The sequence below is a fragment of the Trachypithecus francoisi genome, unplaced genomic scaffold (assembly GCF_009764315.1).
Source record: "Trachypithecus francoisi isolate TF-2019V2 unplaced genomic scaffold, Tfra_2.0 Lachesis_group8, whole genome shotgun sequence".
Lineage (NCBI taxonomy): Eukaryota > Metazoa > Chordata > Mammalia > Primates > Cercopithecidae > Trachypithecus > Trachypithecus francoisi.
The window spans coordinates 11217479-11240625 of record NW_022681473.1 but is presented as its reverse complement, the minus strand read 5'-3'; the positions used below and the strand labels follow the sequence as shown (position 1 = coordinate 11240625).

The 23147-nt window shown below is 51.1% G+C and overlaps 2 protein-coding genes across 7 annotated transcripts; one reads left to right on the top strand and one right to left on the bottom strand.

Moving 5' to 3' along the window:
- Window positions 1-471: 471 nt before the first annotated feature.
- On the bottom strand, window positions 472-21265 carry BSCL2 (BSCL2 lipid droplet biogenesis associated, seipin). Of its 6 annotated transcripts, none has more exons than XM_033206704.1 (12): window positions 21107-21265; window positions 18640-18855; window positions 16532-16848; window positions 10823-10904; window positions 4795-4938; window positions 2902-3036; window positions 2621-2718; window positions 1471-1612; window positions 1267-1333; window positions 979-1065; window positions 804-884; window positions 472-713 (listed from the first exon to the last, which is right to left on the bottom strand). In XM_033206704.1, the coding sequence occupies exons 2-12, from the start codon at window positions 18724-18726 to the stop codon at window positions 559-561; spliced, it is 1395 nt and encodes a 464-aa protein (XP_033062595.1). In that variant the 5' UTR covers window positions 18727-18855; window positions 21107-21265; the 3' UTR covers window positions 472-558. The 6 variants fall into 6 exon arrangements, with proteins under 6 accessions (XP_033062595.1, XP_033062596.1, XP_033062594.1 ...); XM_033206705.1 differs by having other exon boundaries at window positions 979-1059; window positions 20685-21158; XM_033206703.1 differs by having other exon boundaries at window positions 20685-21157.
- Window positions 19126-20743, top strand: GNG3 (G protein subunit gamma 3). The gene is made up of 3 exons (XM_033206713.1): window positions 19126-19460; window positions 19840-19939; window positions 20220-20743. The coding sequence occupies exons 2-3, from the start codon at window positions 19841-19843 to the stop codon at window positions 20346-20348; spliced, it is 228 nt and encodes a 75-aa protein (XP_033062604.1). The 5' UTR covers window positions 19126-19460; window position 19840; the 3' UTR covers window positions 20349-20743.
- Window positions 21266-23147: the final 1882 nt, after the last annotated feature.

Below are 23147 nucleotides of genomic sequence, written 5' to 3'. Positions count from 1 at the left end.
AGGGGAACATAGGAGGCGGCCACCTGGCTGGTATTAGAGGAAAACAGCTGCGAACAGCACAGGCCTGAGCTGCAACATGCTGTTTTGGTAAAAATCATACCACATCCATGGCAGTCATTTCCTGTCTTCTGCCTCCCAATGGACAGAGAAAGGCAGGAAGGGAGGGGCATAGAGGGGGCCAGAATGATGTCTCCCAGCTCTGCAGACCTGCCCTACACCAGCCCCCTCCCCTGGGGGAGACGAAAGTCACATGCAGGGAGTAGGAAGCGTGCTAGGGGTCAGGATAGCTTCTCCCTCCTTGGACTTCCTAGGCTTATGAATGGAAACATCTGTGCTTAAAATAGCCTGGGGCTGGAGGTCTTCCCCATGAGCAGCCACTGACAAGACCTCCCCTCTAATGGTGGAAAGTGAGAGTTGCCTGGGGAACACAGGGTTTTCAAATGGCCGTGAATCCATTTCAGAGTCAAGGAGGAAGCTGACACAAAATAGTTTATTGAAGGAAAAACGAGGGGAGAGGGGTCAGGTGGGAAAGTGCTGGAATGTGAGGAGTCTGCCCCTTCAGGAACTAGAGCAGGTGGGGCGCTGTCGGAGAGCACCCTCAGCGGGTTCGGAGCTGCCCAAAGTTTCTGGGACAGGGGCAGAAGCAGGAGCAGGAGCAGGAGCAGGCAGGTTGGCCTCTGTCAGCAGAGCTGCATCTTCCCAGGAGCCTGAACCTGGGCCAGGAAAGGGAAAAACAAAATCCCAAATGGGATATTAGATTAACCGGGGGTCCCACCCAGGATACGCTGCAGGATGCCCCTCACCATCACTGGCCTCAGGCTCTAGCTCCTCTTCTCCGCTCAGGGGCTGCTGATCTGGTTTCTCCTCCTCAGACAGCTGACCCTCTGCAGCCAAAAGGGGAACGCAGGGGTCAGACCCAGACACTCAAGGAGAAAGCCAAGGAGTCAGGAAGGAGAGAGTGTGGCGGCTGCACCATACCTGTCCCCGAGGGATCTTCAGGGCTCTCACCATCCTCTGTAACATCTGATTGTGGAGTTGACTCCTCCTGGCCTTCAGGCCCTGTGACTCAAAAGCAGGAGAGGACAGGTTAGGGTTAGGGTGGCTGTGCCTGGATGGCAGTGTCAACCTCACCTTCCTCACCTTTCCTTTGACCCTTGTCTCAATCGGTGATACCCTAAGCCTCATACTGGATGAAGCAGGGACTCCCTCTGGTCCAGCCCAGCTCAACCTAGCCCACCTCAACAGCTCCCCAGCCAACACCTTTACCTGGCTGATGAGCAGAGATCCTTCGTTGGACTTCCTTCCGGGAATTGTCTCTTTTTCGGATGTTAACCTGTGGAGGAAAAACTACTGAGCAGCAGGGACTGACTTCCCTCACTAACAATCAGGGCCCTCACACCCTAACCCCCAACATACCCCTGACCACCCACAAAGATCAAAGGGACAAAAGGGGTCCTTGCTCCTTTCCACCTGCAAAGAGAAGCGGTGTCGGGGCCAGATGCCCCCCCACACCCACTGCATGTAGCTGAAGAGCACAATGACGCTGAGGAAGGTGAAGTTGCTGGCGACACCTATGAAGGCGCAGGTCATCGGGAAGTTGTACAGCAGGTATCTGAGGCAGGAAGTAGGGACAAGAAGGGAGTAGCAGTTACCAGAGAGCACTGGCCTTCTCATGTCCCAGAAATAATGTCTAGGGCAATTCAAGTGAGTTTGGCTACAGTCGGCTCTGCTGCCCCTGCCTCCCACCCCCACAGTTCCCAGAACCTGCTGTACCAGGTTCCAACAAAGGACAAGGACCTTGGGAAGTCTTCTGTGGGAGGGTCATAGGCCATAGCCTCAATGTTGTCTGTCTCTCAAGAGTCACCCCAACTCTTGCTGAGCCAATGGTTCAAGACAGTAGCTCTCAATTCTGTCAGCCCATCAGCCTTCCTTGGGGTGCTTTAAAAAATTCTGCTCATAGGCCGGACACGGTGGCTCACGCCTACAATCCCAGCACTTTGGGAGGCTGAGGCGTGCGGATCACAAGGTCAGGAGATCGAGACCATCCTGGCTAACACGGTGAAACTCCATCTCTACTAAAAAAATGAGCCAGGTGTGGAGGCGGGTGCCTGTAGTCCCAGCTACTCGGGAGGCTGAGGCAGGAGAATGGCGTGAACCCGAGAAGTGGAGCTTACAGTGAGCGTGAGATGGCGCCACTGCACTCCAGCCTGGGCAACAGAGCGAGGCTCCGTCTCAAAAAATAAATAAATAAATAAAATAAATCTGCTCACTTGGGTGGAGCCCTCAGCCCTGGATTTCTGGGTGGAAGGCAGGGCAGAAGGAAGATGAAAACAGATGATGGAGGGTGGCGGGGGCAAAAAACAAAAATGTAAAATTCTGATGCCTAGACAAGACCGTAACAAACTTTGGTTCAGTTGGTCTGGGCGGGGTGCCCAAGGGTGTTTTTAAAAAGTCCCCCAGGGAGCTGACAGGCCAGTATACAGCAGCTGTGAGACCCTCTGGCCTATGTGAAACCCAACTCAGCTCTGCTCTGTGAACCCATTACCTCTGCTTGGGACCCCCTTGGTGGAAGGTTAGCCCCCATGAGAGTTGCCCAAGGTCCACTCCAGTTGGCCCTCACCTGAGCCCAGTGAAGTGCGCGTGGATGCGGAGGTAGGCTCCGTACAGCTGGATGCGCTTGCTGTGGATCTCAATGATCGCTCCAGTGGTTGGCACATACTGCGAGGGGATGGGGTGAGGGCGGCGTCAGGCCAGGGCCCTGCCGCTGGCACTCTTACCCTCCCCATCTGAGCCCCACTTCCAGCCTCTCAGTTGTGATGTCTCCTGAGCCTGGAGGCTCCTCAGGTAGAATCCTGGGCTAATGGGAGGGGCTATCGCCTAGTCATCGTTCACCTCACTCACCGAGTTCTCTCTATAGTCTGCGTAGAGTTCCACCTCCAGCAGCTGCTTCTGCTCTGCAAAGCCAAAGAGCAGGAGGCTAGAGAAGACCAGTGTGTCCAGCATCTGGAGCAGGTCTGAGCGGTAATGTAGCATCACCTGCCGGGGTGGGAAGCAGAGGCTGGGAACAGGTGCGCCAGATCCCCATGATCCTACCTACCCCTCAACCATCCCTGAGCAGTCTATGAAGGTGGCTTCTTCCTCAGGTCCCCGGCTCCCTCACCTTCACTTCATACCCCTCAGTCTTCATCCAACCATTCCAATTGCTTGAACCTCTCTCCCTACCCAACCCCACTGTATTATAGAGCAAAGGCCCCTCCTTCCAAGAAACCTTCCTGGATTAAGCCCAACACTGTCTCTGATCTGCCTTTCCCACCAAGTAGTTCTATAATCCAGGATGGGATCTAGGTCCTAGTGCACCATCTGAAGCTTTTTTCCCTCATGTAGATGTCAGGAATTTGCTTCATGATGAGGTTGTGTTGTTAATTAATGGAAGAATGGAGTCTTCACATGTATTAGGCCAGGTGCGATGGCTCACACCTGTAATTGCAGCACTTTGGGAGGCTGAGGTGGTTGAATCATTTGAGACCAGGAGTTCGAGACCAGCTTCGTCAATGTGGTGAAACCCCACCTCTACTCAAAATACAAAAATTAGCCAGCTGTGGTTGTGGGCACCTGTAGTCCCAGCTACTTGGGAGGCTGAGGCAGGAGAATCGCTTGAACCCAGGAGATGGAGGCTGCAGTGAGCCGAGATCACGCCACTGCACTCTAGCCTGGGCGACAGAGCGAGATCTCTGTCTCAAAAACAAAAAAAACATTAAACAGCCACTATGTGCTAATAGGAATTTTACATTTCTCCATTGAATCCAAACTAGTCTTGCTATGAGGCAGTTACTATTATATCCATTTTATAATACTTTATACCCAAGAAGTTAAGTCAGGTGACCCACAGCTAGCTTGTTTCTGAATGAGGACACAAGCCCATGTCTGTCTGGCTCTAAAGTCTGTTTTCTGAGAGCAGCTCCACTCTTCAAACTTAACCCCAAAGCTGGGTGTGCTCATGAGATACCTGGGGTGTCTGGCAAAGGTTTCTGGTTTGGTAAGCTGATTCCTTTTTTTTTTTTTTTTTTTTTAAAGACAAAGTTTCACTCTTGTTGCCCAGGCTGGAATACAGTGGTGCGATCTCGGCTCACCACAATCTCTGCCTCCCGGGTTCAAGCAATTCTCCCGCCTCAGCTTCCTGAGTAGCTGGGATTACAGGCATGCACCACCATGCCCAACTAATTTTGTGTTTTTAGTAGAGACGGGGTTTCTCCATGTTGGTCAGGCTGGTCTCAAATTCTGGTCCTCAGGTGATCTACCCGCCTCGGCCTCCCAAAGTATTGGGATTATAGGCGTGAGCCACTGCGCCCGGCCTTGATTCCTTTATCCTGATGTGTCTGTGCCCTCAAAGCCAAGGGTGTTTCTCCTGTGGAATCCCTACTCAGACATTCTTTTTTTTTTTTTTTTTTGGAGACGGTCTTGCTCTGTTGCCCAGCAGGGAGAACAGTGGTGCAATCTTGGCTCACTGCAGACTCAACCTCCCAGGTTCAAGCGATCCTCCCACCTCAGCCTCAAGAGTAGCTGAGACTACAGTCGTGTGCCACCATGCCCAGTTAATTTTTTAAACGTTTTTTGTAGAGATGGGTTTCGCCACGTTTCCCAGGTCGGTCTTGAACTCTTGGGCTCAAGCGATCTGCCTGCCTCGGCCTCCCAAACTGCTGGGATTACAGGCATGAGCCACCGCATCCAGCCCCCTACCCATTCTGATCCTGCTATCTTCCTCCACACCTTCTCAGACAGACCACAAACACTTACCGAACGCGAAGAAGTGGAGATGATTCGGCCACCTCTGGTGTAGCAGGAAATGGTGACCAAGAACATGCCCAAATCTTGATTCACAGGGGACTCTGGCAGCTCAAGCTCTAAGGTAACACGATACGGCTGTCCATACATCAGCACCTGCCGAAGGTAGCCCCCATTTCTTTTAAAAAAATTTTTGTTGAAAATGTACTGTCCCTATTCCACCTCCCTCCTAGCCCCGCAATACCCCCAAATACTCGGCCACAACCCTCTTGTGGCCTAACAGGCCTTTCAATCTGTCATCCCAAGAAGGTGCTGCCCCCTTCTGGTGGCTGGAGCCTGTCACGTCCAGGTCTTTGGTATCCTGTTGGCTCTCCTGAATCAGACTCGCTACCTTGTTCCCAGAAAGGTTGTGTCACCTTTCTTTTCCAAAAGTGAACCGTCATGTTGCCAACTGGGCCATCTGTGACTCTGGCCTATGTGCCGGTGGGGCTGTCCCCAGGGCCCAACCTGCCCTGTCTTACATTATTAATTAATCAAGTGCTGACGGTGCTCAGTCTCCCCAGCCAGCTCTGGCACAGTCATCCTCGCTCCAGATCATCTTTCTGCCATTCTAGGTCCCTTATCTTGGTTCTGTTGGTAGCACCCCATGACTCAGAGTAGGAAGGCTTCTTCACAGGGATCACTCTCAAGAGGTTAAAGATTTGCCACCAAGCTGGGCGCGGTGGCTCATGCCTGTAATCCCAGCACTTTGGGAGGCCGAGGCAGGTGGATCACCTGAGGTCAGGAGTTCGAGACCAGCCTGGCCAACATGGTGAAACCCCGTCTCTACTAAAAATACAAAAATTAGCTGGGCATGGTGGCAGGCGCCTGTAATCTCAGTCACCCAGGAGGTTGAGGCAGGGGAATCGCTTAAACCCTGGAGGTGGAGATTGTAGTGAGCCAAGATCGCGTCAATGCATTCCAGCCTGGGCGACAAAAGCGAAAAAAAAAAAAAAAAAAAGGAAAATACTGCCCTAGCCCATAGTGAACTACCTCCAAAATGTGAGCTCAGCCTTGGGGGTGCTTTCAGTGTTTATCACTAAGGCAATGGTTGAAACCATTGATAGGGGCCTTTGATGGGGTTTCACCATATTGGTCAGGCTGGTCTTGAACCCTGACCTCAGGTGATCCACCCGCCTTGACTTCCCAAAGTGCTGGGATTACAGGTGTGAGCCACCACACCTGGCCAGAATCCACATCTTACAGTTTGCCACTTAAATACATGCAAATGTATGCAATGTATAGTTTTCCATCAATGCTGTGAGCTCATTGAGAGCAGCGACCACATCTACTTCTAGCAAGCCGTTACACATAGTAGACAGATTATTTCATTCATTAATTCATTTAAAAATGTTCGTTGTCAACAAACAAAATGTTCAACCTCTTCTTCTTTTTTTTTTTTTTTTTTGAGACGGAGTCTCGCTCTGTCGCCCAGGCTGGAATGCAGTGGCCGGATCTCAGCTCACTGCAAGCTCCGCCTCCCGGGTTTACGCCATTCTCCTGCCTCAGCCTCCCAAGTAGCTGGGACTACAGGCGCCCGCCAACTCGCCCGGCTAGTTTTTTTTTTGTATTTTTAGTAGAGACGGGGTTTCGCCGTGTTAGCTAGGTTGGTCTCGATCTCCTGACCTCGCGATCCACCCGTCTCGGCCTCCCAAAGTGCTGGGATTACAGGCTTGAGCCACCGCGCCCGGCCTACCTCTTCTAATTATCAGGGACGTGGGCTGAATTTGCTCTCATCCTCCTTTTTTACCTCCCTTCCTCATGTGACAGTCTCACACCTGATCATTTCAGTTCAGGCTCCCTCCCTTGGCTCCCTGCCTCCCCATTATGATCTCAGCAATGGGCCACAAAACCGTATGCACCATCCCAGGTACTGCGGCTTTCTCATTTCTTCTCAATAAAGTTATTTGTTATTATTTTTTTTGAGATGGAATCTCGCTCTGTCACCAGGCTGCAGTGTAGTGCTGTGATCTCAGCTCACCGCAACCTCTGCCTCCTGGGTTCAAGCGACTCTCCTGCTTCAGCCTCCCGAGTAGCTGGGATTACAGGTGTGTGCCACCACGCCCAGCTAATTTTTGTATTTTTAGTAGAGACGGGGTTTCACTGTGTTGGCCCGGATGGTCTCGATCTCTTGACCTCATGATCCCCTGCCTCGGCCTCCCAAACTGTTGGGATTACAAGCGTGAGTAACCGTGCCTGACCCCTATTTTATTTTTTATTTTTGTTTTTGTTTTTTGACACAGCGTCTCACTCTGTCACCCAGGCTGGAGTGCAGTGGTGTGATCTTGGCTCACCACAACCCGCGCCTCCTGGGTTCCAGTGATTCTCCTGCCTCAGCCTGCCAAGTAGCTGGGACTACAAATGTGTGGCACCACACCTGGCTAATTTTTGTATTTTTAGTAAAGACGGGGTTTCCCCATGTTGGTCAGGCTGGTCTCAAACTCCTGACCTTGTGATCTGCTTGCGCTGGCCTTCCAAAGGGTTGGGACAACAGGCGTGAGCCACTGTGCCCAGCCTATTATTATTGAGACAGAGTCTTGCTCTGTCACCCAGGCTACAGTGCAGTGGTGTGATCTTGGCTCATTGCAACCTCTGGCTGCCAGGTTTAAGCGCTTCTCCTGCCTCAGCCTTCTGAGTAGCTAGGATTACAGGCCTGCGCCACCACGCTTGGCTAATTTTTGTATTTTTAGTAGAAATGGGGTTTCACCGGCCGGGCGCGGTGGCTCAAGCCTGTAATCCCAGCACTTTGGGAGGCCGAGATGGGTGGATCACGAGGTCGGGAGATCGAGACCATCCTGGCTAACACGGTGAAACCCCGTCTCTACTAAAAAATACAAAAAATTAGCGGGCGAGATGGCGGGCGCCTGTAGTCCCAGCTACTCGGGAGGCTGAGGCAGGAGATGGCATAAACCAGGAGGCGGAGCTGCAGTGAGCCGAGATCGCGCCATTGCACTCCAGCCTGGGTGACAGAGCGAGACTCCGTCTCAAAAAAAAAAAAAAAAAAAAAAAAAAAAGAAATGGGGTTTCACCATGTTAGCCAGGATGGTCTTGAACTCCTGACCTTGTTATCTGCCCGCCTCAGCCTCCCAAGGTGCTGGGATTACAGGCGTGAGCCACCACACCTGGTTATAATCCTAACACTTTGGGTGGCTGAGTCGGGAGGACCACTTGAGCCTAGTAGTTTGAGACGAGCCTAGGCAACATAGTAAGTAAGACCTTGTCTCTACTAAAAATTAAAAAAAAAAAAAAAAAAATCAGCTGGGCATGGTAGCACACACCTGTAGTCCCAGCTGCTTGGAAGATCACTTGAACCTGGGGGGTTAAGGCTGCAGTGAGCCATGATCGCATCATGGTACTCCAGGCTGGGCGACAGGGCAAAACCTTGTCTCAAAACATAAAATAGAACCCCAGACTCTATAGTTTATACTTCTCCCTTCAGAGGTGCGACATTCTGTCATTAGATCAGTTTCCTCCCAAGTATCACTTTTGAAAAATAACTTCAGGCTGGGCACGGTGGTTCATGCCTGTAATCCCAGCACTTCGGGAGGCTGAGGTGGGCAGATCACCTGAGATCACGAGTTCAAGACCAGCCTGGCCTAAGTGATGAAACCCCACCTCTATTAAAAATACAAAAATCAGCTAGGTATGGTGGCATACACCTGTAACCCCAGGTACTCAGGAGGCTGAGGCAGGAGAATTGATTGAACCCAGGAGGCAGAGGTTGCAGTGAGCTGAAATCGTGCCATTGCACTCTAGCCTGGGTGACAGGAAAGAAAATCCATCTCAAAATAAACAAACAAATAAATAAATAAATAAAAATAATTTTAGGCTGGGTGTGGTTGCTCACTCATGTAATTCCAGCGCTTTTGGAGGCCGAGGTGGGTGGATCACCTCAGGTCAGGAGTTTTAGACCAGCCTGACCAACATGGTGAAACCCTGTCTCTGCTAAAAATACAAAAATTAGCCAGGCGTGGTGGTGGGTACCTGTAATCCCAGGTACTCAGGAAGCTGAGGTGGGAGAATAGCTTGATCCCAGGTGGTGGAGGTTGCAGTGAAGTGAGATCGCGCCACTGCGCTCCAGCCTCAGCGACAGAGCAAGACTCTGTCTCAAAAAAAAAAAAAAAAAAAAAAGAAAGAAAAAGAACCTATCCTTTATCAGAGCCTCCTTCAGCTTGCCTACTATATAGGGCCCAGTCGCCATATGCATTTCTCAGGGTTCCCAGAGGACTGGCCAGATGCCAGTGTGACGTTCCATTGTTGACATCACACTGGTATCTGGCCAGTCCTCTGGCACAGTACCCTTTGTAATGACAGGTTGCACATATTTGACAACAGTTTCATAATTTTATATAAATGCTTTAGAAACTCTTGGGTAGATGCACATCTTATTCCACTGTAATAACTGATTTGTTCATTTAGGTCTAAAACATTGCTTATTTAACCTAGCAGATATTGCTTACTTTACCTAGCAGATACATAGATAATAATTCACCTGATACAGATGGTCCTTAATTTACGATGGGGTTACATTCCGATAAACCCATCTAAGTTGAAACTATCATAAGCTGAAAATGTATTTAATACACCTAGCCTAAAGAACATCATAGCTTATTTAGCCTAGCCTATCTTGAACACGCTCAGAACATTTATGTTAGCCTACCTATAGTTGGTTAAAATCATCTAACACAGCCGGGCGCGGTGGCTCAAGCCTGTAATCCCAGCACTTTGGGAGGCCGAGACGGGTGGATCGCGAGGTCAGGAGATCGAGACCATCCTGGCTAACACGGCGAAACCCCGTCTCTACTAAAAAATAGAAAAAACTAGCCGGGCGAGTTGGCAGGCGCCTGTAGTCCCAGCTACTCGGGAGGCTGAGGCAGGAGAATGGCGTAAACCGGGAGGCGGAGCTTGCAGTGAGCTGAGATCCGGCCACTGCACTCCAGCCTGGGCGACTGCGAGACTCCGTCTCAAAAAAAAAAAAAAAAAAAAAAAAAAATCATCTAACACAAAGCCTATACTTACAATAAAGAATATCTCATGTGATTTACTGAATACTGTACTGAAAGTGAAAAACAGGCTGAGTGCAGTGGCTGACGCCTATAATCCCACCACTTTGGGAAGCCAAGGCAGGCAGATCACAAGGTCAAGAGATCCAGACCATCCTGGCCAACATGGTGAAATCCCATCCCTACTAAAAATACAAAAAAATTAGCTGGGTGTGGTGGCGTGCGCCTGTAGTGCAAGCTACTTGGGAGGCTGAGGCAGGAGAATCGCTTGAACCCGGGAGGTGGAGGTTGCAGTGAGCTGTGATTGCGCCACTGCACTCCAGCCTGGCGACAGAGACTCTGTCTCAAAAACAAAATAAAAAAAAAAGAGTGAAAAACAGAATGGTTATATAGGTACGTGAAGTACAGTGTCTACGGTTGTATAGGTACGTGAAGTACAGTGTCTACGGAATGTATGTCACTTTTGCACCACTGTGAAGTTGAAAAATTGTTAAGTTGAATTATCGTAAGTCAGGGACTATGTTGAGAAAGAACATGTCTAACACCTGCTGCAGAAAGATCAATCAACACACACAACTCATTTTAATTTCTTTTCCTTCAAAGCCTTCCTCTTAGTCTTTTTTTTTCCCCAAGACGAAGCTTCATTCTTGTTGCCGGCTGGAGTACTATGGCATGATCTCGGCTCACCGAAACCTCCTCCTCCCGGGTTCAAGTGATTCTCCTGCCTCAGCATCCCGAATAGCTGGGATTACAGGCATGTGCCACCACACCCGGTTAATTTTGTATTTTTAGGAGAGACAGGGTTTCTCTGTGTTGGTCAGGCTGGTCTCGAACTCCCAACCTCAGGTGATCTCCCAAAGTACTGGGATTACAGGCGGGAGCCACCGCACCTGGCCAGTCTCTTATTACTCAATTTCTGCTCTCTAGGCCTTTCTCAAGTCTTCCTATTTCGAGTCATCAAAGCTCTAATGAAACCTCTCTCTAGTTCCCATACTCACCCGATCACGTCCACTCTTAGTCAGTGAGACATTGGCAACAGGGAAGGAGCAGAGTGAGGTGGTGGAGGAATCACAGTCGGTCCTAAATGAGAATGGAGGAGGATACTCTGCTAAGTTCGTATTACTAGTCCATCCACACACCTTAACCCCCTAAGGCTCCCCTGCCCTCCTCCCTTCTCTCAGAACAGGCACCCTTCTCTATGTTACAAAGATGAAGAACAAATGTGGCCAGGAGATTCAAGATACCAGAATAATTACTTCATTCTCTTCCTATGACTTCAATGTATGTCCTCTCATTAGAGCAGATGCTCTTAGATGGGAATTTACAGATACTTATTTAGTTTCACACTTTAGTGTTTCTAAAGACTTAAGGAGCTTGATAAAAATGTAAATTCCAGGGCCAGGCAGTGATGGCTCGCACCTGTAATGCCAGCACTTTTGGAGGCCAAGGTGGGCGGATCACCTGAGGTCAGGAGTTTAAGACCAGCCTGAACAACATGACGAGACACCCTATCTCTACTAAAAATACAAAATCAGCCGGGCATGGTGGCGCATGCCTGTAATCCCAGCTACTCGGGATGCTGAGGCAGAAGAATCGCCTGAACTTGGAGGCAGAGGTTGCGGTGAGCCAAGATCACGCCACTGCATTCCAGTCTGGGCAACAAGAGTGAACTCCATCTCAACAAAAAAAAAAGAAAAAAAAAAAAAAAGTAATTTCCAGGGTCCCACCCCAAGAGATTCTGATTTGGTAGCTCTGATCTGGGTCTTAGTTTGAGAAAACGCCTTCAAAAGGATCTACAGATGGTTATTAACAGGCTCACAAGGCCAGGCGCGGTGGCTCAAGCCTGTAATCCTAGCACTTTGGGAGGCCGAGACGGGCGGATCACGAGGTCAGGAGATCGAGACCATCCTGGCGAACACGGTGAAACCCCGTCTCTACTAAAAACTACAAAAAAAAAAAACTAGCCCGGTGAGGTGGCGGCACCTGTAGTCCCAGCTACCTGGGAGGCTGAGGCAGGAGAATGGCGTGAACCCGGGAGGCGGAGCTTGCAGTGAGCTGAGATCCGGCCACAGCACTCCAGCCTGGGTGACAGAGCGAGACCCCATCTCAAAAAAAAAAAAAAAAAAAAAAAGAGGCTCACGAACCCCTTCAATTGTACGCAAATTTGCACGTGGGGGTGTGGGATGCCTAGGCATGTATATACATTTTTATGGCAGGAAGGGCCATAAGATCCATTTCCTACAAGTTTAAGAAGCTCTGCTTTAGAAACTATAGCTCCAGACCAGGAACTTTTTTTTTTTTTTTTTTTGAGACGGAGTCTCGCTCTGTCACCCAGGCTGGAGTGCTGTGGCCGGATCTCAGCTCACTGCAAGCTCCGCCTCCCGGGTTTACGCCATTCTCCTGCCTCAGCCTCCTGAGTAGCTGGGACTACAGGCGCCGCCACCTCGCCCGGCTAGTTTTTTGTAGTTTTTTTTAGTAGAGACGGGGTTTCACCGTGTTAGCCAGGATGGTCTCGATCTCCTGACCTCGTGATCCGCCCGTCTCGGCCTCCCAAAGTGCTGGGATTACAGGCTTGAGCCACCGTGCCCGGCCCAGACCAGGAACTTAAGGGAAAAAATGACTTTAAACCATTGATTATAACGCCTTTCTCTGCATCTGTTGACAGGTCCTACAACCACTGTTGAGAAGAGAGAACCAGGCTGGGTGCGGTGGCTCATGCTTGTAATCCCAGCACTTTGGGAGGCCAAGGGGGTGGATCATGAGGTCAGGAGTTCAAGATCAGCCTGGCCAACATAGTGAAACCCCGTCTCTACTAAAAATACAAAAAAAATTAGCCAGGTGTGGTGGCAGGCACCTGTAATCCCAGTTACTTGGGAGGCCGAGGCAAAGCAGGAGAATGGCTTCAACCCGGAGGCAGAGGTTGCAGTGAGCCGAGATTGTGCCACTACACCACAGCCCAGGCAACAGTGCGAGACTGTCTCAAAAAGGAAAAAAAAAAAAAAAAGTGGGAACTTGGTGGGGCGCAGTGGCTCACGCCTGTAATCCCAGCATTTTGGGAGGCCGAGGCGGACGGATCACCTGCGTTCAGGAGTTCAAGACCAGCCTAGCCAACATGGTGAAACCCACAGCACTTCGGGAGGCCAAGGCGGGTGGATCACAAGGTCAGGAGACCGAGACCATCCTGGCTAACACGGTGAAACCCCGCCTCTACTAAAAAAAATATTAGCCGGGCGTGGTGGTGGGCGCCTGTATTCCCAGCTACTCAGGAGGCTGAGGCAGGAAAATGGCATGAACCCGGGAGGCGGAGCTTGCAGTGAGCTGATGTTGCGCCACTGCACTCCAGCCTGGGCGACAGAGCAAGACTCCATTAAAAAAAAAAAAAAAAAAAAACACCCATCTCTAATAAAAATACAAAAATTAGCCAGGCGTGGTGGCACACACCTGTAATCCCAGCTACTTAGGAGGCTGAGGCACGAGAATCACTTGAACCAGGAAGGCGGAGATTGCAGTGAGCAGACACTGTGCCACTTCACTCCATCCTGGGCGACAGAGCAACTCCATCTCAAAAAAAAAAAAAAAGAGAGAGAATTTGGCACTTGTTAGGGTTTGTAAAATGGGAAGGAACTAAGGGGCCAGTCAAGAGGCAAGACTCTCTGGGAGGCAAATTTATGCACCTACTCATCTTATGTTTCCATAATCTCTACTGCGCAGCAGACTTTCAGGGACTGGGTGTGGGGAAAAGAGAGATCAGACTGTTACTGTGTCTATGTATAAAGAAGTAGACATAACAGACTCCATTTTGTTCTGTACTAAGAAAAATTCTTCTGCCTTGAGATGCTGTTAATCTGTAACCCTAGCCCCAACACTGTGCTCGCAGAGACATGTGCTGTGTTGACCCAAGGTTTAACGGATTTAGGGCTATGCAGGATGTGCTTTGTTAAAAAAGTGCTTGAGCCGGGCGCGGTGGCTCAAGCCTGTAATCCCAGCACTTTGGGAGGCCGAGACTGGCGGATCACGAGGTCAGGAGATCGAGACCATCCTGGCTAACACGCTGAAACCCCGTCTCTACTAAAAATACAAAAAACTAGCCGGGCGAGGTGGTGGCGCCTGTAGTCCCAGCTACCCGGGCGACTGAGACAGGAGAATGGCGTGAACCCGGGAGGCAGAGCTTGCAGTGAACTGAGATCCGGCCACAGCACTCCAGCCTGGGTGAGAGCGAGACTCTGTCTCAAAAAAAAAAAAAAAAAAAAAAAAAAAAAGGGCTTGAAGGCAGTATGCTTGTTAAGTCATCACCATTCTCTAATCTCAAGTACCCAGGGACACATACACTGTGGAAGGCCACAGGGACCTCTGCCTAGGAAAGCCAGGTATTGTCCAAGGTTTCTCCCCATGTGATAGCCTGAGATATGGCCCTGTGGAAGGGAAAGACCTGACCGTCCCCCCAGCCCGACACCCGTAAAGGGTCTGTGCTGAGGAGGATTAGTAAAAGATGGAAGACCTCTTTGCAGTTGTGATAAGAGGAAGGCATCTGTCTCCTGCTCCTCCCTGGGCAATGGAATGTAAAACCCGATTGTACATTCTATTTACTGAGATAGGAGAAAACTGCCTTAGGGCCGGAGGTGAGACATGCTAGTGGCAATACTGCTCTTTAATGCGCTGAGATGTTTGTATAGGTGCACATCAAGGCACAGCACCTTTTCTTAACCTTGTTTATGACACAGAGATCTTTGTTTACATGTTTTCCTGCTGACCCTCTCCCCACTATTACCCTATTGTCCTGTCACATCCCCCTCTTTGAGAGGTAGAGATAATTATCAATAAATACTGAGGGAACTCAGAGACCAGCGCGGGTCCCCTGGGCCCACTTTTCTTTCTCTATACTTTGTGTGTCTCTTTTCTTTTTTTTTCTTTTGAGATGGAATCTCGCTCTTTCACCCAGGCTGGAGTGCAGTGGCGCAATCTCAGCTCACTGCAACCTTTGCCTCCAGGGTTCATGCCATTCTCCTGCCTCAGCCTCCTGAATAGCTGGGACTATAGGCGCCTGCCACTGCGCCCAGTTAATTTTTTGTATTTTTAGTAGAGATGGGGTTTCACCGTGTTAGCCAGGATGGTCTCCAACTCCTGACCTCGTGATCCACACCCCCCCCACCCCCCCGCCACCCCCCGGCCTCCCAAAGTGCTGGGATTATAGGCGTGAATCACCGCGCCCGCCTGGCATCTTTTCTCAGTCTTTTGTCCCACCTGATGAGAAACAGGTGTGGAGGAGCAGGCCACTCCTTCACTGGGAGGCAGTAATGTAAAAGGCAAACTACTGCTTTCCTAATAGCTCCTGAAAGCCAGGTTGGTTCTGCACTGACGGGTTGAGGTGGCTCAAAATTCTACATTGGCCCTTAGAGAGGGGTGATCCAACCAAAATAGAATTGATCCTCATAATGATAGAAGTGGATTTTTTTTCCTTTTTCTTTTTTTTAAACCAGATTTCAGTAATCAGAGGGAGAACTAGAACCCTAGCCCTGGCAACCCAAATCTAGCCTTGCGCTGTCAAAGTTGAGAAGTCCTGTAAGCACACCTGGCTCCAGTTTTCCTCATCTGTGTGGGGAAAAGAAAGAGAGATCAGCCTGTTACTGTGTCTATATAGAAAGAAGCAGACATAAGAGACTCCATTTTGTTCTGTATTGAGATGCTGTTAATCTGTGACCCTAACCCCAACCTTGTCCTTTTTTTTTTTTTTTTTTTTTTTTTTTTTGAGGCAGAGTCTCGCTCTGTCGCCCGGACTGGAGTGCAGTGGCCAGATCTCAGCTCACTGCAAGCTCCGCCTCCTGGGTTTACGCCATTCTCCTGCCTCAGCCTCCCGAGTAGCTGGGACTACAGGCGCCGCCACCTCGCCCGGCTAGTTTTTGTGTTTTAGTAGAGACGGGGTTTCGCCGTGTTAGCCAGGATGGTCTCGATCTCCTGACCTCGTGATCCGCCCGTCTCGGCCTCCCAAAGTGCTGGGATTACAGGCTTGAGCCACCGCGCCCGGCCAACCTTGTCCTTTTAAGAGACATGTGATGTGGTGACTCAAGGCTTAATGGATTTTGGGCTGTGCAGGATATGCTTTGTTAAACAAGTGCCTGAAGGCAGTATGCTTGTGAAAAGTCATCACCATTCTCTTAATCTCAACTACCCAGGGACCTGTACAAGGCCAAAGGTCGCAGGGACCTCTGCTTAGGAAAGCTAGGTATTGTCCAAGGTTTCTCCCCATGTGATAGTCTGAAACAATGCTGCTAAAAGGTTTATGGAGATGTTTGCATGTGCATCTCAAGGCACAGCATTTTCCTTTGAATTTATTCATGTCACAGAAACCTTTATCCATATGTCTTACTACTAATTTTCTCCCTAAAATGATCCTATTGTCCTGCCATTCCCTTATCTTTAAGATGGTAAAGATAATTATCAATAAATACTGAGGGAACTGAGAGACCGGTGCCGGCGTGGGTCCTCTGTAGGCTGAGCGCTGGTCCCCTGGGCCCACTTTTTCTTTCTCTATACTTTGTCTCTGTGTCTCATTTCTTTTCTCAAGTCTCTCGTTCCACCTAACGAGAAACGCCCACAGGTGTGGGGGGGAGGCCACCCCCTTCAATCTGTAAATGAGGGGATTGAACTGAGCGCCAAGGGCCCTACAATTCCCACAGGAGTCCTCTATTTTGCTAGAAAGCCCCTCTCACCTGTAGTAGAAATGCACGGGGCTGAGGTGGCTGACCGTCGGCATGTAGGAATAGTAGAAAGAGCCATAGAGGAAGACAGACACCCAGAGCAAGAGGAGGATGGTGCAGAAGAGCACCCCAAACTGCAGCAGCAGCCTGCGGGCACGGCCTGCCAAGACTTGGCCCACTTCCTGGGCCCACAGTAAGGCAGGTACTGGAGGATCGTTGACCATGGCCGGGAGAGCAGGGTGTCTGGCCCCAGGTTCAGGCCTTGTGTTCCTAGCTGCTCTGCCACCTGGACGCCACCCCTGGCCATGGGATGCAGGAGCTGGTGGTTCCTGGAAAGAGAGAGGGGGGAAAAGAGTGACTCCTTTCCCCAGGGAAGTGGGGACAAAAAAGCTTACTGGACTGGCTTTGAGGAATGAGAGATAGCAGGACAGCAAAGTCACTGTTTCATATATATGGCCTTTCTCCAAATGATTGTGCCACTCAGCCAATTATCCCTTCCCTTTCCTCCACTGTGTTCCCTCCCGTCCAGTGCTAGATCTTCTCAGTGGAATTCCTTCTCCAGGCATTTGATTCTGGGACAAACCACCTTGATACTCATTCACAGCTATGTAACAAATAAGCACCTTACAATTCTTTTTTTTTTTTTTTGAGACGGAGTCTCGCTCTGTCACCCAGGCTGGAGTGCAGTGGCCGGCTCTCAGCTCACTGCAAGCTCTGCCTCCCGGGTTCACGCCATTCTCCTGCCTCAGCCTCCTGAGTAGCTGGGACTACAGGTGCCGCCACCTCGCCCGGCTAGTTTTTTGTATTTTTAGTAGAGACGGGGTTTCACCGTGTTAGCCAGGATGTTCTTGATCTCCTGACCTTGTGATCCACCCGTCTCGGTCTCCCAAAGTGCTGGGATTACAGGCTTGAGCCACCGCGCCCGGCCGCACCTTACAATTCTTACAAAGAGCTTCACACACACGGTGATACTGAATCCACACTGCTGGGCAGCTGCACGAAGAGAATGTCGACTTGCCTAAGGTCATAGGGCCAGACTTGAAACCAGTAGCCTAAGAGTAGCCACAACTGCTTCCCGAGTTTCTCCTCTCCGCCTCGAGCTGAGCTCGCTCCCCGATACGGCTGCGTCCCATGACAGACGGAGCGTCCTGCAGCCAACCGCCGCTTCCCGCCCGTCCCCTCCGGCTCGGGGGTGGGCAAAGCGCCCGGAGCCCCTACCTAATCGTGCAACCATGGAAACCAGCCCGCCGGCCGCCACAGGGCGGTCGATTCACCAGCCACGCGCGCTGCCAGGGCAACCGTGAGAAGGGACTTCCGGCTCCCGGGGAAGTCCCACCCCTCTCCGCCAGCCTCTTTGGTAGCCCTGGGAGGCGGGGCTTCGGCCCAGGGCGGGGTCCAGCGCGGCGTCCGGCGCAGCGGGGCGGAGCCTTCCCGGGCTGCGAAGCTGGCCTCTCCTAGCGCTCTGTGTGGCAGGTTTCCCTCCGGTTACCGTGACCAAAGGGGAAAGATGCCCGCCTCCCTGCAAGCCCCAAGATATGCCCCAGGGGTTGCGCTGACTGCAGCCTCCGCTTGGCCCTCCCTCGAGACTGCAATCACATCCCTCCGTGCACACCTTCACCACAGGCCATTTCACCCGCGAAGCGGGCAAGTCAGGCGGTCATCCAGTTGGCGCTGATTTTTATCGCCCACAGCCCCTAGGACCTGCAGGCATCTAAGGCGGGGGCATTCGCCTAGAGCATGTTGCAGTCTGCGGCAACCTGGACCTCCTGCGTTGTTGCGCAGGCAGATTAGTCTCCTGTTCCCAGCGTGGTAGCATTTCAGCTCCGCGTTTTGTGGACCTTCTCTGACCCTAACTGGATGCAGTCTGTAGAGTCCCCACAGCACATTATCTAGACTAGCTTTTGGCAAGTGGTATCTTCTATTTTGTAGACGTCTAATCACCCCAGATAAAGTCCTTCAGAGGGCAAGGCCAGTGTTGTGTACATCTTTGCACACTGTTGCGGGCGTGGGAAGTAATCAAAATGAATGAAATTCTTCAAACCAATCCACCACCCCCTACTTCACGCCAGCCCACCTATTTCCAGTATATTTCTGCTGACTGTCCCCACAAGGCCTCCTACCTCCTCTTTGTCCGGTCCTTTGATCTGGTCTCCGCACACCTCTTTTTCCCCAGCTTCCTCCTTTTGGTCTACCTTTTCTGTAGACATCTTCCTGACGAGCCTCTGCTGCCTCTGGATCTTCCACTGAGTCACTTGTGGCTAAGATGTGAAGTGGCAATCCAGACGCTGATACCTGTGGCGCATCACATTTTCCTGGATATGGAAAATGGAGGGTCCCTGGGAGAGAAACGAAGATTCAGGTGCTAAGTGCTGTGTCAGGGTAGAGGGAGGAAGGAAGGAGGGGGGCGACTGCCCAGCTGATGTCAGATTTTCAAATGAGCAGGGTCCCCCCGCAGCCAGTACAGACTCCACTGCAGGGGCTGTCATAGGCCCAGACCACCCCATTTGAGAGGGGGAGTCGGCCTTGGCCTCAGCGCTGTTGGGGAGGGCTCTAGCCCAGACTCAGGATGCCTGCAATGGGGGAGGGGCAGGCAGTGAACCAGCGACAGTGGGGGTGTGCGCAGGGGATGCAGGCAGCTAGGCTCCCCCACTGGCCAGGCAGTTGGTATGTTCCAGGATCTGAGCAGCTCCTTCTAGCATCCTTCATCCTTCAGGTACCAGCCATCCAGGCAGTGCTTCAGCTGCAGAAACTGAGACCAGTCCTCGACGGACCTCTGGCCTGACCCTCCCCAGTGGCCTCCTTGCCTATAGTCACTGCTTCTGCATCAGACACTTTCAGCTGCAACTCCCTGCAGGGTGGGGCACCCATCTCAGGCAGAAGGTTTTGGTACCCTCCACTGACCCTACACCCAGGTCTGCTACTGCTGTGCTTGTGGCTTTAGGTGAGTAGGTAACAGCCTGTTTTTCTCCTGTTGGGGCTCACTGGAGCAGATAGGGGTGATGTACCCTCCTCATCAGGGTTGGTTGAGGTCTTCAGAGCTGGGAACACACATGGTTTGAAGGGCTGAAAAGCCTTACATCATTTGTGTAAGGTTTAACGATCTGTGGCCCAGGCCATGAGGGAGTTTGGGGAGCACCTCATCCCACCCTATTTTTTCTATGAGGAATAAAGGGATGAGACAGTCCACTGGAGGAGGAGGAGGATACGAGGGAAACAAAATATTGGGGTATGACCACAGCCTTGTAAAGGTTGGTGTGGAGTGAGCATGGAGGAGGGCCTCCAGCTGAGACGGTTCTCTGAGAGGTCCCTTTTTTTTCCAGGATGAAAGGTGAGACTCCAGTGAACAGCACTATGAGTATTGGGCAAGCACGCAAGATGGTGGAACAGCTTAAGATTGAAGCCAGCTTGTGCCGGATAAAGGTAGGTGGGACCCTGGCTGGCTCCCATTAGTTGGCCAGGCCGTGCTGTGCTGCAGGTTCCCAAAGCTCAGGATAAGAGATACATTCTTTCCTGCACTCCCTGAGGTCAGGGGAGGAGTCTGGGGCTATGCAAAGAGAGCTGTCCCCAGGTCTCTGTGGGGGATGAGGGAGAAGACAGTCGTAAGGAGCCCTGGAGATGGCAAAAGAGAACCCATTTGGGAAGGGAGGCTGCAGTCCCCTTTAGAGGTCCTGGCTAACAGTACCCCTCCTGGCTGTCCCAGGTGTCCAAGGCAGCCGCAGACCTGATGACTTACTGTGATGCCCACGCCTGTGAGGATCCCCTCATCACCCCTGTGCCCACTTCGGAGAACCCCTTCCGGGAGAAGAAGTTCTTCTGTGCTCTCCTCTGAGCTCCCCTGTCCCTTCTCACAACTCCTCCCTTTTCCTTCTCCTGGGCCCTTCCTTAGGTCAGTAATTGACGTGAGCCCCTGAGGCTCCCTGCATCCCATCCCTAACCCTTGCCTGACCATGTGAGGTTATCTGAAGCACAAGGCCCACCCTCATCTGTCGACCCCATTTCCTTCCACCTTTGTGGCCGACCCCAAGCACCCCAGACATATGAGGCACCCTTTGCTCCACCCACAGCAGGGCCCCGTCAGACTCTGCCAGCGTCCTGCCCACTTCCTTTGGTGACCCGCTCAGACAATGGAGAGAGGGATGGGCCAGGTTCTTGCTCTCAGTCTCACCTGGAGCTACTGGAGAGTAAAGTCATTTGAAGAATAAAGTCATCCAGACCCTCAGGACAGCTCCTGTGTTAGAATTCTTGGGGGGAGAGGATCATCAAGCAATAGATCTGCCATACCCAGGGAATAGAGCCAATCAAAGCAGGCTAGACATTGTCAAGGATCGGAGATAAGCCGGGTCGGGGGATGGCGGGCGCGAGAGAGCGTCCACAATGGAAGAATTAAGTACAACAGACGCTCAAGAGGCTGCGGAGAGCAAACACACACACACACAAACGTGCAACGAAGCCAAGTTAAAAGGTAAACAGGCCGAAGAGGGTGGATTTAGGGGAGGGTGCGGGAGTGCAGTTGTACAGCAGAGGGACTCTTAGAGGGGGAGGGGCGGAGCTTGGCTTCAGTTACCCCGACTGGAGCCGGTTTTATACCTAAGATGGCTGCGCCCACAGCCGCTCCCATTCCAACATGGCCGTACCAACATGGCGTCCCCCACGTCACACAGTTTACCGTACAGGGCTTCTCTTAAAATGGCGGCCCCCAGGGAACCGGCGTTCTCAATATGGTCCCTTCCACCCTCTTCTGGTCTCAAAATGGCTGCCCCTTCCTTCACCAAGTCGGGGCCCGCGACCTGCGACCCTGAAATCTGGATTTCGATGTCCTCCCCGTTAAGCCGAAGTCACACGGGCGGCCATAACGAAGAATCACTAAACAAGGGGACCCCAGGAAGCACAGCGTAGCCGACGCTGGTCGCATGGATCTTGCAAGGGAATCTAGGTTTCTACGTCTTGCCAAGCTTTGGAGCGGAAATATTAGCGGCAGGGGGTTAACCCCCAGCGATGCCCGTCTCGGTGCACCGCTCCTCAGTCGCTTCCTGGTCTTCCCAGGATCTGGATAAGCCTGAAATTGCTCAGTTTGGGTTTCCTAGTAGAACTGGGGCTTGTTTTCGCTTTCATTTTCCCCTCAGGCCGACTCAGCCACATCAGCCAGAAAGCTGTGGCCCCACACTTAAATGTGCCTTGCAGGAGTCTAGCATGCTGTTTGGACAGGGACCAAACTTAAGGCTTAACATGTCATGGTCATCTCCAGGACTCAAACATGGCGGAGGTTTACGAACACCAGAATGCCTCCTAGACTCTTTTCCTTCCAAGGGTGCACAGAGCCGAGATAGGACCAGGGCCAAGGCAAAGAACGTAAACAATCCCAGTATGTGTGCTCCTCATAGAGTCAAGGTCCCCTAAACTCAGGGACGCATCCTTCTGAGGAAAAGTCTAGGCTGGCTGTTTTGTGCCTGGATATACTTTGGGAAGGGAGGCTGCTTTGAAATAGTAGGGACAGCTCATTACCTCCAGCGTCCAGGTACCTTTGCACAGAAGACAGCAAAGTGGAGAGAGGAAACCAAAGGAAGAAAGGGTGTTATCACCAGCAACTGAACTTAATCTCCTCCTAAGGACATTTTCATCAATTTCAGGGACTCCCAAGCAGCTTTTTACTGTTGATGGCAACTTCTGAGCTCTAAGTCCTGGAGAGCTTCTAATTAATTCCCTCATCCTAGAGATGAAGAAACAGGAAAAGTTTGCCCTCCTGGGACCCTACCCCCATTCTGTTGAGGAGGAGCCTCAGTTCCTTCTTGGCACCGTGAAAATTCCAGGAAGGATCAATCAGGTCCGTTTTAATCCCTGTATCCTGACAATGGCACATATCAGGCACCCAAATACCCAATGAATGGATTGTACTGTACATGCTTAAATGATAAATGCGGCATGGCAGGGACCAAGCACCTTGCTTCCTCCTCCCCACTGTATCACGGTGTTGGGCAAATTCCAGGGGAGTAAGTGAAATTTTCCACAACAGCTTAGACATGATAAAAAAAAAAAAAAAAATTGGGAGTGTTTAATAAATGTAACCTTGATTTTTAAAAAAGCCGCTGTCGGGCCAGGTGTGGTGGCTCACACCTGTAATCCTAGCACTTTGGGATGCCGAAGGCGGGCAGATCATCTGAGGTCAGGAGTTCGAGACCCACCTGGCCAACATGGTGAAACCCGTCTCTACTAAAAATATAAAAATTAGCCAGTGTGGTGGCAGGTACCTGTAATCCCAGCTATTTGGGAGGCCGAGGTAGGGAATCACTTGAACCCGGGAGGCAGAGGATGCGGTGAGCCAGATCGCGCCACTGCACTCCAGCCTTGGCAACAAGAGCGAAACTCCGTCTCAAAAAAAAAAAAAAAAAACAACCAACAACGAAAAAACAAAGCGCCTCTCTTCAGTTTTTCTGCACACACTATGTTCCTACCCATCAGATTATAACTGCAAGGCTGCAGCACTAGTTGGGAAAAAGGGGTTTAAGAAGTTACTAGAGACCAGGCATGAGCTATGATTAACCACTTAAAAAAAAAAATGATTAATTAGCTCTAACAGCAACTTTAAATATTCTAAAGAATAGATAGCTACCAAAATCAAGGGTGGCCTAAA